Source organism: Onychostruthus taczanowskii, unplaced genomic scaffold (genome assembly GCF_017590055.1).
Source record: "Onychostruthus taczanowskii isolate IOZ18803 unplaced genomic scaffold, ASM1759005v1 scaffold20, whole genome shotgun sequence".
In the NCBI taxonomy this organism is placed as follows: Eukaryota; Metazoa; Chordata; class Aves; order Passeriformes; family Passeridae; genus Onychostruthus; species Onychostruthus taczanowskii.
The window spans coordinates 8853924-8865939 of record NW_024499240.1 but is presented as its reverse complement, the minus strand read 5'-3'; the positions used below and the strand labels follow the sequence as shown (position 1 = coordinate 8865939).

The window sequence follows — 12016 nt, the reverse complement described above, 5'->3', positions numbered from 1 at the left end:
AGAAGAAAGCAGAGGGGAGAGAATAGAGAACTGTGTTAATGATGCTTATGTAGCTGTGTGTGTCTGGCAAGTGAAAGGCTCCATTCATGGGCAGTCATTGTTACTGTCCTGCACACACTTGGTGAAGAGGTTGCAGATAAGTTTGAAGTCTGCCATCTGGTCTGGCACAGTTCAGCATCACCCCCCACCCCTCTTTATGTCTGTAACCCAGTTTGCACAGCTGAGAGATTCTGCTCATACAAAGATAATGCAAAATTTAGCTGGTAGCACTACATGATTTAATTGCATTTTTTTTTTTTTAGCTTTTACTTAAACTCATTGTATATTTATACTTGATGCATGAGGGGTAGATCATGAGAAGAAGAGAGTGGCCAGTACAATAAAGCCACATGGTTTTTGCTTCACTCGACAGAGAAGGCAGTGTGGAGTAAATATTAATGTTTCTTTCAGGGTAAAAAAGGGAGCTTTGGAAGCATGACAGTTAGTAGCAATTGTCATGTAAGCTCAGCACACAAATAAATCTGTACTGGCTAAGAGATCCTGTGGGATAAAATGAAAAACTTGAAATGGACATAAGAGAATAATAAAGTTTGTGTTTCATAGCGATTGTGCTATAGTTCTTACATGGACATGCTAGCATTTCATTTACCTATGCAGGGGTGTAACACTGAAACTTTGGTACCCATTTAAAATTATTGAGGGTCATGTTTTATGTGGGATTGCTAAATGTTGCTATGTATGAAAAGGCAGTTAATTAATGTATGCAGACAAATAAACTGATGATATATGTGGTCTTTGTTAGGCAACGGTGTCTTAAAATAGAGCTGGACTGCTGAATCTCATCTGTTATTTGTAGGTGGTTTAAGAAGAGTTGTGGTCTGTTTTAGCTCTTGCAGGAATAGAGCATTATTGGCTTTTGTATTTTGGGAGCTTGAAGCTTGAGTACTTTTCCTTATGGTCCACATGTTGTGTGGTTAGCAGATGTGACGGATGTTAGACTCCAATTTGTGAGAGTAGTCACAGATAAGCAACAAACAAGGCATGGCACAGGTTTGGTTTGTATTTCTTCTAAAGACTTTAAAATAAGAAAAAAAATTCCATTTTCTGCCGGTTGTGTTATGTCCTTAGTTTAGAACACAAGTCTATTCTGGAGCATTTCCAGTTCCGCTTTTCCTAAGCTGAAAATAGTCAATGGAAAGGCTTAATTTGAAACACAATTAGACCATTTCTTCCTCTTTCTTTTTTTTTTTCCCAATTATTAGTCACAAAGTGTTCTTTTATAAGTCAAAAGTAAGGGAAAATTGTGCTTATCTGCCATCCTGAAACATTACTTTGGCTTCCAGTTTTGTTGGCATAAGAAGTGTGAGACATCCATTTTTCAAATGTTTTTGAAATACATGTAAAATTACTCCTCATTTGCCAAATTTTTGGAAGCTTTCAAAGCATTCTCTGAGATAAACATATGATTTTATAAAATATAAACAATATTTATGTATTTCAAATAAATAATCAAATGTGCTTGGTTGTGTGTAATCATCATGTAATGCACTAGAACTGAAGGATTGCTAATACATTCTTCCCAATGCCTGCCAACCAGCACATAAACTTTTTTTCATTTTATACATATGGAATCTGCAAAGAAAATAATGGGAAGGGATAATTTTAATTTTTTTAAAGCATTTTCAATTGAGATCCAAAGGAGGCATTCTAAAAGTTTTGTTTACTGCACATCATGGAATGGTAGGTTGCAAAAATTGGGGTAAATAGATTTAAAATACATGAAGGGGAAACAAGAATTTAAACATGATCCTTGCATTGGTAAATCTTGATTCTCCATTCAGTGTATCTGACTTATTTTATAGTTATGGACCTAAAATTTATCCTGTAACTTTTTCACGTAGGAGATAACTAATCGAAGTGTAGCAGAAACCATAAAACACATAAGAATAGTTTCTCTTCAGTCAGCTTTGCATCACACAGATGAAAAAGCTTTAAAGTTCCCTCCTGGGAAGGAACAGGAAAATGGACAGTATAATGTATGTTTGAGTCTTGTTTGACACCACTGGCTGGCAATCCACTCAAAAATTACAGTTAGGGTATACTTAGTTAGTGTAAATGTGAACACCAAAGACATTGACTCTAAATACACCTAAATACACTGTTTCTTTGGGATTTTCTGTGAGGTTGGAGTCTTCTGTGGACAAGCAACTGAATGACTCATTCTGCTATCCCAAGTGCTGGGTAAACAAGCACGCTTAAAAATGAATCTGTTTTTATGCCTGTTCCATAGCATTTCAGAAAAATACTTGTGTTTATGAAGGGTTTCTTGAGGGAAAAAGTTTACCATTAATACAGACAAGCCAAGAAAATGGTTTTTCAGAGGTTCTTTGTCTTACCAGATTTGTCTGCAAGAGAAAAAATACCATAGATGAATGACGAAATAAATCTAGGCAGCACACTCTTGGAACTACCCACTAGACTTGAGTTGAGAAATCAGAAGTCTTGCTTTATGAAGTTACCAAACTTTGCTGAAAGTGTGCTGCAGAGAGTTGTATGCATTGGTTGCAGTTTCCAGTAAAGATACCACTCTGCTAGTGCTAGTTAATTATGAAGCTTTTAAAACAGCCAGTTTCCTTGTGGATACACCATTCTGCTTAAAACAAATTTCTTTACTTTTTCTGTGACATTTGATTAGATTAAAGGTCTGAAATACTAAAGCTGTAGGAAGTTAGAAACAGATTACTTGTTTGTCCTTGTTTCAGATTGCCAAAAAAGTAATTTAGGACAGATGACAAAAATTAAGAACACAGCCACCAGTTGTGGAACATTAAACTCTTAACAGGAGGAAAGAATTTGTTGTTTTCCTCAGTTATGTATATTCCTAAACTGTAATGTGAAAACTAGGGTTTTCAGGGTTTTTAGAGGAGTTTGAACCCCCCAAAATAAGAGTTCATGTTCTGGAGAAAGAATTGAGAACTGGCCTTTTAGCTGTGTCAGTTTCGAGCATGCTGCTTTACCATAATATAGTGCTTAGTGTTTAGTTCATTATACTATAATAAAGGTCTACAAATACAAAGCAAAGTCTTCATTTTTAATTAACCAAGTGTACGGCTTTGATTAGTTTCCTGTGTTGGACACTTACTAGTCTTATTTTTGCAAGTTATTCAATATATTAGACCAGCCACATCAATGCCTTGCTTTATGAATGCAGGTTTTATTTCATTCATGTGGCTTACCTGCTTATGTCTACAGTCATTTTGGGCAGAATTTATAGTTTACACATCAACAACCCTAAAATCAAATTTTTCTCAATACAGTTACTTCTTAGAATATAAGGCATAAGAATATAAGTAGATTCAAACTAAATTATAGCTTCAATTAAAGCTATATGTACTCGTATTCCTTAGGTTTCTTAGCTGCTTTGTTTTCTGTGCTACAGATAAAGCCCAGAGTTGAAGTCTGTGATATTCTGTACGTAATGCAGTTAGGAATCAATTAGTCATAGTTAGGGGTTTTTTCTTGTTCTTGTTTAGATCTTCCACTTAGTGCACCTTGTTTTAGACTGATCAGATGATTTTCTGGGAAATTATACTCCATATTTTTTCTTAGGCTTTCCTTGAAACTTGCTCCCAGCAAACAAACTCTGTTTGGGATTTCATGTTTGGTATATGCAGTTTATATCCATGCTACTGATTAATTGGGCAGCCTTGCCTTATCTTGTGTTGGAACTCTTGTTTATGCAGCTGCCGAGTGATTTGGAGCAGCTTTCCCTGGAAAATAATCCTTGTGACTTTAATTGTTCATTGGTCCATTGGACCACATGATCAGAATTATAGCTGTCCACACAAGAGATGTGAGAGCACGTCATGGGGGAATGACAGAACTGCATCTTTCTTGCAGTGTTTTAGTCTTAAATTTCTAAAAAGCAATAGTGAAATGAAGCTTGAACTGAATGCTCATCATCTTTTGCAATTCTTTCTGTCCTACTCTGTTTTAAGTAACTTGTCTTCAGCAGGGAAGCATCCTAACTTGACCTGGGAAGTGATGGACTAGGACTGAGTGCACCTTGTGCACACAGAGCAGCAGTTTGCTCATTTGAGGTATCCACAGACATGTTACTTAAATTGCAGTGAATTTCAGCAAAGTCTATCAGGACTGTCATGAAATTATAAACATCCCTAGCATTTAATAAATACTTGCTGTAAGTTAAGACTTAAATTTTTCTTTTTGTTCCACTTGCCTGCAAGTGAAATGGAGTCACAGGAGTCCTAGGTGGGAGGGTTGTCTACTCTTGAGCACAGAGTAATTAGTCCAGGTTCTCCCTTCTCTGGTCTGGCTCTAGCGTGTTTTGCAGCAGCCAGGCACTGCAGCTTAAAGAAGACTGCTGTACTCTCCCACCATGGACTCAGGCATTCTTGATCTTGGCCTGACTTTGATTCAAGAGTAGGAGTGTGCAATGCATCTGAAGGGCTGGCCAGTGCTCTGTGAGAGGTTGCGGTCTTGAGATTTTTTTAATTGTGATCCTCCAGGCTTCACTGAGTTTTCCAGACTACAATTTTAATTCTGAAAGCTGAGTCTCAGACAAATTTAGCTATATTCTCATGGGAAAGCACAAAGCAAGACTTAGGTTATTGGCAGGAGCATCATCTGTTTCATGGTCAAATGTGCAGAGGTCTTAAACATCTGTATTTTAAATGACACACACCTTCCTTTCCTTTCTTGGGAATACTTTGTCTAGTGTAGATGACTAGTAATCACCCTGAAACAGTGTCCAATCATGGGAAATTTCTCTTAGTAGTATAATTTGACAAAATTTTTATAAACAGCTGTAGGATGACCCTGCTTAAGCAAGGGAGGTTGAACTAGATGACCAACTGTGGTCCCTTCCAGCCTTACCTGCTCTGTGATTCTGTGGAAACACTGTTGTGTGTGAAGGGTCAGGCAGCTCTGTTACCCAGTGCTGCTGCTTCAGTTTCTCAGTGCCTATTTTCCTGTTCTGCGGTTTTAATAAGAATATGTTGTGTGTGAAGGGTCAGGCAGCTCTGTTACCCAGTGCTGCTGCTTCAGTTTCTCAGTGAACATTTTAATAAGAATAATTTTAATAAGAATAACTATAACCCCCTTTGCAACAATTTTTTTTCTAATATTTAATCTAAACCACCTCTGGTGCAACTTGAGGCCTTTTATCTTGTCCTATCTCTTGTTACTTGCAAGAAGAGACTATCACCCACCTGTCTACACCCCCTTTTAGGTGGTTGTAGAGAGTGATAAGGTGTCCCCTGAGCCTCTTTTTTTGCTAGGTTAAACAACCCCTTTGCAAAGGAAAGCAGAAAATTGATACTTTTAGTTAGATGTTTATCATATTGTGTCCATATGAATACATAATCATAAAGAGATTGGAAAAAAAATTCAGTGTTCCTTCTCCCATCTTTGGATCAAAATTACAAAAATAATTTTAAATCTTAAATTCTCGCGTTCTCTTTTGGAAACAGTGGATTCTAATTCTTGAAGCTGGAGTCTGAAGAATTCAGTGTAGGGATGTAGTTGAAATGGAAGCTACAGTAATCTTTTCAACAAAGTTTTGCAAGCATATAGCTCTCTGTTGAATACTGTATACTTCAGTTTCCCTGATTTTTAGTTTGTTTTCAAGGGACAGAGAATATACTTCAAAAAGGATTTTGTAGTGTTATTCAACTGTGATATCAAATCCAAAATAGTGGCACAAGAGTGCCACCAGCTGGTTTAATTAAACATGTGTATTTATTCAACTGTTAAAGATTTTTGCAAGAAACATGGCAAGATAATTACATGCACAAGTCCTCAGTGTGCTCTTGTTGCTTTTTTTTTTTTTGATACTAACTTAAGTTATTCTGCTGTACAAACCTTGAGTTAATATTGTCTTTGAATGCACAGATAGTATTTAACAAGAAAAGAAGTTTTCTGTTTAACATCCTTAAGCCATTAGAACAGGAAGATGAAATGCTTCAGAAGATCACTAGGTCATTTTTCTTACAATTCCACCCCAGTTGTTGATCATTGTTTGTAAACTGTCAGTATAAAGAACATATGTGACACCTTTGAGACTGTATTGTACCCTTTTTAAGTTTTGTATGCCTGTTTTCTCAGCCCTTACCTTAAAATTAGAGGAATTAGATGCAACTCAGTCTCTTAGCGATGAGACTGAATCTTTCTAAATTGATCCCACTTTTCTGTACTAAGCCATCATCAAACATAACAAGAAAATAGCTCAGTGTTCAGATTTTGCAAAAATATGCAAGTGGAATTGAAGAAAGAAGGCCATGTATATAGTGCATCTTACTTGTGAATCAGTGGGCTGCTACCATGGCAAGGTGGGCTACACAGCCTTCATGTCTTAGCTAGGCAGCTCAGTTTATCACCTCTTCTTAAACACTTTTCTTAAAATCCAGCCATCAGTTCTTGTCTGTAAAAAATAAATTTAATATGCTCTGTAATTCAGTGATAGTTTAGAAATTGTTTCAGTTTGGGGTTTTTTTTAAACTGACTTTCAGCCCAAAACCTTTTTAATCTCAAGAATTGAAACAACCCAGTGAATATTACATAATGGAACTGACAAGGATAATAGGTGAGAAAATCTTGAGGTTTTGGCCATGTAGAGCATTACTGGTTGTTTAGTTTAGTGCAACAAATGATATTCTGAAAATCTGAAAGGTATTTTTATTTTCTTGATAGCCCATCTGTTCTGTCATGTTTAGCAAACATGCTTGGTAGGTTTGATTGGTGATGTGTATAAAAATATTTCAGTATTGAAGAAGCTATCTCGCATAAGCAGCTGCTGTGTATTTAAGTACTGTGTTGAGTTTCCTGAAAACACTGAAAGGCAATTTTCAACAGCTGGTCCATGAACATCTGGTATTTAGATCTGAAGGTGGATGTTACATTTCTGTCTTCAAAGAAAGGATATAGGAAATCTTTGATGTCGATAACATAATTTGGAACAAGATTTTAGTCTGTGTTCTTATAAACATCAAGGCTAGCTGTCTTTGCTGAATGAACTGCACATGAACACAATTAATTTTTTCGACCTAACAGCATCTAGAGCTCTTAAGTGTTAATGCTAATTTTGCTTAAATCTAGTTTTCTATGTTGTTGATTATCCTCAGCAGCTGCAGTTTGTTCAGAGACATTAGTAGCCTTATTTATTTGGTTTTGTTACTTCAGATATTTTAATCATCATATCTGAAATTTTTAAAGTAAAATTGTTTTTGCACAAAGTATTTTTGTGCATGGGTATTTTTGGCATCTGTTGAGAAGGGTATACATTTAACTTTGTAGAAAGTTAGTTTTCCAATCTGCATTTTTTTCAGTATTTTGAGGATTTTTTTATTAGTAAACGTCCATGGTTTTCAGTGTGACTTGGAATAATTGCTGCTAGAAATTAAAATATGACACAGTTCAAAACATTCATCATTGGCTGCTTCTACATGGTATAAAATGGTTTTCCTGGCTTTGATGAGTTTTCTTTCATTATTTTTCACTGTTCAGGTTTTTAAACTAGGTTGAGTTCCTGCAACTTAGTTTGAAGCGTGGTCCATGTTATGAGGAAGGACTAAACCAGAAGTGAATAGCTTCCTATGCATTGTGTTTAAGTTGTCTCCAAAAGAAGTGATTTTGGCATAGAAAAGTTGTAAACATACTTGGTACCTGATGGTAGGCTTCATGTTTGATTGTTCTAGAGAAAGAAGAGTACTTTTTGAACATTATATCAAGAAACAATCTGAGTGAGTTTTGGGCTACAGTGCTACTGCCCGTCCCAGCTTCCTGGTGTGAAGTCTGGTAGCAGGATTTATACTGAGAGATTTCTTGTGATGAAAGGAAACTTCATTTTGCCTTTTAAGAGTCCTCATAAAGCCCTGTCACTTTTTCCTTCCTGGATGCTCACTGGACCTATAATATTTTGAGTTCTGCCTGAGTTGTAGTGATGTTGGATTAACTGGGAATCCTGAGTGGAGTCTGGCTCCCTAATAATCATGTAAAATATCAAAGTAAAAGCATTGGTTTTAAAATTCTTCTAGTGACAAATAGATCCCTTTCAATAGAAGATTTTACCAATTGCTAGTGTCTGTTAAGTGAATGGTTTTATGTATGTATAATGGAAATAAGTTTTAACAAGCTTTTTCATTTTTACTGCATTTGCAGTAATAATTTTATACAAAACCTTATAACAAGGTATGGCTATTACTAATGGCTGGATTTCAAGAAAGCTATACTACACATAAAAAATACAACCCAAAATCTAGTAGAAGTAAAGAACTGTAGATAGCTTTAGACTGTGCAAATGTTGTATACTTTTTGTGTTTGCCCCCCTGAGTGATGAAAGAGATATGTGATCTTTCAAAGAATTTGGTAAATTAGGCATCACTTGTTTTGACTTGGTGTTATTCATGTTGAATTAGCTGCACTGAGTATTTTAGTGACTGCAGGAATTAAATACTCATTCCAGCACTGTTACAGTCTGCTTCTTCTACAATTTCATGCTTAGTATAAAGGACTGCATGGTATTGTCTTCTCTGAAGCTGTTGTCAATTTTGATGCTTCCATTGTGTTTCAGACTACTTTTATGTTCCAGCCACATTTAATTCCAAGCACATTTAATTGGAAAAAACCTTTAATCTGAAAATAGCCCTTATAAGAAATGATGGCTTGTACTGGGGAAGCAGTCAGCTTACCACAGCAGGATAGAAAAATGCATGGCATTGCAGGAGTGGGAGGGACACATACTCGTTTATGGAATTGGAATTGGTTTTATGTCCTAGGTGAATCTAAGGCGAGGCACTGAGGGAGAGAGAACTGTGTTGCTAGAGCTTGAGTTCTCATTGTTGTGGTAGGAGCAGGTGGAAGGACAGATGCTTTTCATGGTGAAAGACTAGAAATGTCTCCCTAGGAGTAATTAATGCTATGGTTTTCCTGGATTTGGTTGCTCTTCTTTTTAGTCTAGTGGAGTACCTGGGGCAGAAAAGTAGGTTGATTTGTTTGGCAAGATCAGGCATTTATATTGTTGGGGCTTTAGTATGTATTTCAAGTCCTTAAGTAGAGGAGTGGGGTATTTAGATCATCTGTGTGAACCATTGTGACTGTACTAACAAAAAAAAAATAATACCCCAAACAATGGAATATACTAGGAGCAACATCTGTTTGCCTCAAAGCTTGATGTTTGAGCTGAAGTCTTTCTTTGAAATAGACTAAATGCTTTCAAATTTGATTGTGAAAGTAACACATTGTTCTAAAATGGAATTTAATTTGTTATCTACTAGTTTGTGCATGCCAAATATTTTTAAATTTTTATGTGCATGTAGTTACTGTTTAGCTGAGCTATAATTTCTACAACTTAGGGTTTCCTGTTGCTTTGCTACTTCTGCTGATTCTAACTTTTGGGTATGTGCAGTATTGCAGAATTTGTTGTAGGGTAGGAAGAAGCCATGCACAAAAAACGGTCTGGAAGAGAGCTGTTGCCTTCCTGTTTCTAGGCATGTGAGCTCTGCAGCTCCAATTCACATAGGCAGTTGTCATGACATTGGTGTTCCACATTTTACTGGCCAACCCCTATTCCCGTAAAATATCACTATCAAAGTTTCAAGTGGCTATTATGTTGTAAGAAGGATATGACATTTCCATTTTTGGTTAGAATTTCCTTAGTGGAGATAATGTAGTTAAATACAAGATAGCAGCAGCCGAGATGATTAAGACTGGAAGAAGGTTAATTGAACTACCTTGACCTTCCCTGTAGGAGAAATATTCTCCAGCAAGTAGTATTTCCTTTAAGGAGAGATTCAATATCCTGTATTTATCCTGACACTATTGTTGACTTACAGGCTAAGACAGAAGGTGACTAAACTCTTGAGGAAGAGGCTGCAAGTGTACCTTGTAGTGTTCTTCTACTGCAGTGCTCCATTCACCAAGAAAGTGATCCATATTAATCAGTCCATGATGACTGGCAAGAGCTCCATGAAGAAACTCTTAAAAAAATTTCCTTGAGCTTGTCACTGGATTTTTATGTATACTTTTGGGGTTTGGACTGAGCCAACCCATTTTATTCTGCAAGTTGTGTAGCAGTATGTTGTAATGAGACCATCCTAAACTGACTGTAGGAAGTTAGAGCCTCTGTGTAAGAAAGGATACAATTCTGTATGACTGTGAATACCAGGTATTACAAACCCTCAGTAGTGTGGCTTGAGCTAGGCAGCACTGCTGTGTGTCTAAAACATATGATGTAAATACAGACAGTAATTAATATGCAAGCAGAAAAATAATTTACTCTGTAACATAACCTGTGTCTATATTAGTGACTAAATACCCAGGTGGAGCTTTGGCCGGAGCCTGGGTTTAACTTCGAATGCTGTGTAGAGTCTTCCCTGAGGTGTAACTTTGAAAGCCTCCTTGACATCCTTAATTGCTCATCCCACCATGCAGCAATCACATCAGGTAAAGTCTCCCTGCAGGAACTGTATTCTCCAAACTATTTGATACTGCCTTGCAGGAAGTTGTAGGCATGGGCTCTTCATTTTTTTCAGTCTATACCTTATTGTGGCACTGAAGAAGAGGTGGGATTCTGTATTGCTAATAACTAAACAAAAGTATAGTAGGCATGTATAGTTGTCATGTATAGCATGGAAACAAATAAGGCTGAGACAATTGTAACCACATGGGACAAAACATGCAGTATGGTGGTGGCACACAGGAGATTTACTTCATGCTCTTTTAAGTTGTTTAAATGCTCTTGTTAAGTGCCACAGTACTAGTCTAATTTCCTTAGCAGACTAGACTGTGGTTCTGCAAGCTGCTGCCTATGATGATGGTTTTGTTGCTTGTAGCAGGTGCTGGAGAAGATAATCACTCTGGGATCTGTCATTAACTGATTTCTGTCTTTCTCTACTGGCTGCTTTCCCTTTACTGATTTTGCTTCCCATTTTGAAAACAGATGAAAATATATTTTCTGCTAATTGAACTTTCCAAGAGAAGCACAGGGAATTGTAATTTTATAATTTGGACTATACAAGAGAACTTAAGTCATTTACATTTTAAAAAAAAGGACATGAATTTTAAGTTAGGTTGGTTTATTGTCGTGATAATATCTTTTTTCTTTGAGAATGAAACAGGAACCCATATAGAAAGCATAATACTAGGATGTCTCCCAGATGACCCGTTTATAGTGGCTCTATGTTTGTGTAGTGAAAGTAGAATGTTTAGTTTTAGGAGACTGGACAGGATTCTGAAAAGCATTGTAAGAGTGTATTTTCTTACTTTTACAGTTCTAAATGTCTTTATAAATAAGTTTTCTCTTGCAGAAAGGAAACCAGTGGCAGGTAAGCAAAAGTTTTCTTAATTTTATTGTGTGACATTTTATACAGGAGAAGATTAAAACAGTGGTTTTTATTAGTGTCTTGTGTAAAAGCACAATTGCTTTTACATCAGTGTATCAGGCTCATAGTATATGGGAATGTTCATGTTTTTATGGGAGGGGAAAAAATGATGATGTAGGTTTTTTTCCTTTTAAACTCTGCTTTATCTTCTGTAATCAAGACACCATAAAATTACCATACTGACTTCCTCTGACTTATGTTCTTTCTCTTTCTTTCTGCACAAGCACTCCTACTTGGACAGGGAAACCTCCCTTCTTCTGAGAAACATTGCAGGAAAGCCTTCTCATTTGCTGACCAAGGTGATGATGCTTCTTTCTAGTGTATGTGACTATTTCTTTGTAGAAAGAATGCTTTTGGTGTGTGCTATGCTTCTCCACCCCTGCCCTTTCCAGGAACTTCTGCACATTTACTTACATGATTTTCCTGATTATCCAAGACACTTTTAAAGACTGAATTGTATTGTTTGTTTCTGCAGATTTATCAAAGTGTTCAAGTTCTTGACAAATACTTAATAGCCATATTAGCAGGTAAAATGCCTTAGCTGAAAAGGAAACGCAATGAGCTGGAAGTTCTTTTGTTCCTATTGCCATTCACTAGTTTAAAAAAAGAAAAGATCC

General features: G+C 36.5%; 1 protein-coding gene across 1 annotated transcript in view; it reads left to right on the top strand.

Moving 5' to 3' along the window:
• Positions 1 to 12016, top strand: part of RAPH1 (Ras association (RalGDS/AF-6) and pleckstrin homology domains 1) — a 75887-nt gene that overhangs the window by 43024 nt on the left and 20847 nt on the right. Inside the window, exon 5 of the mRNA XM_041403281.1 lies at positions 11624 to 11698. Within this exon, the coding sequence (XP_041259215.1) occupies positions 11624 to 11698 (75 nt within the window). The remainder of the gene's footprint in view (positions 1 to 11623; positions 11699 to 12016) is intronic.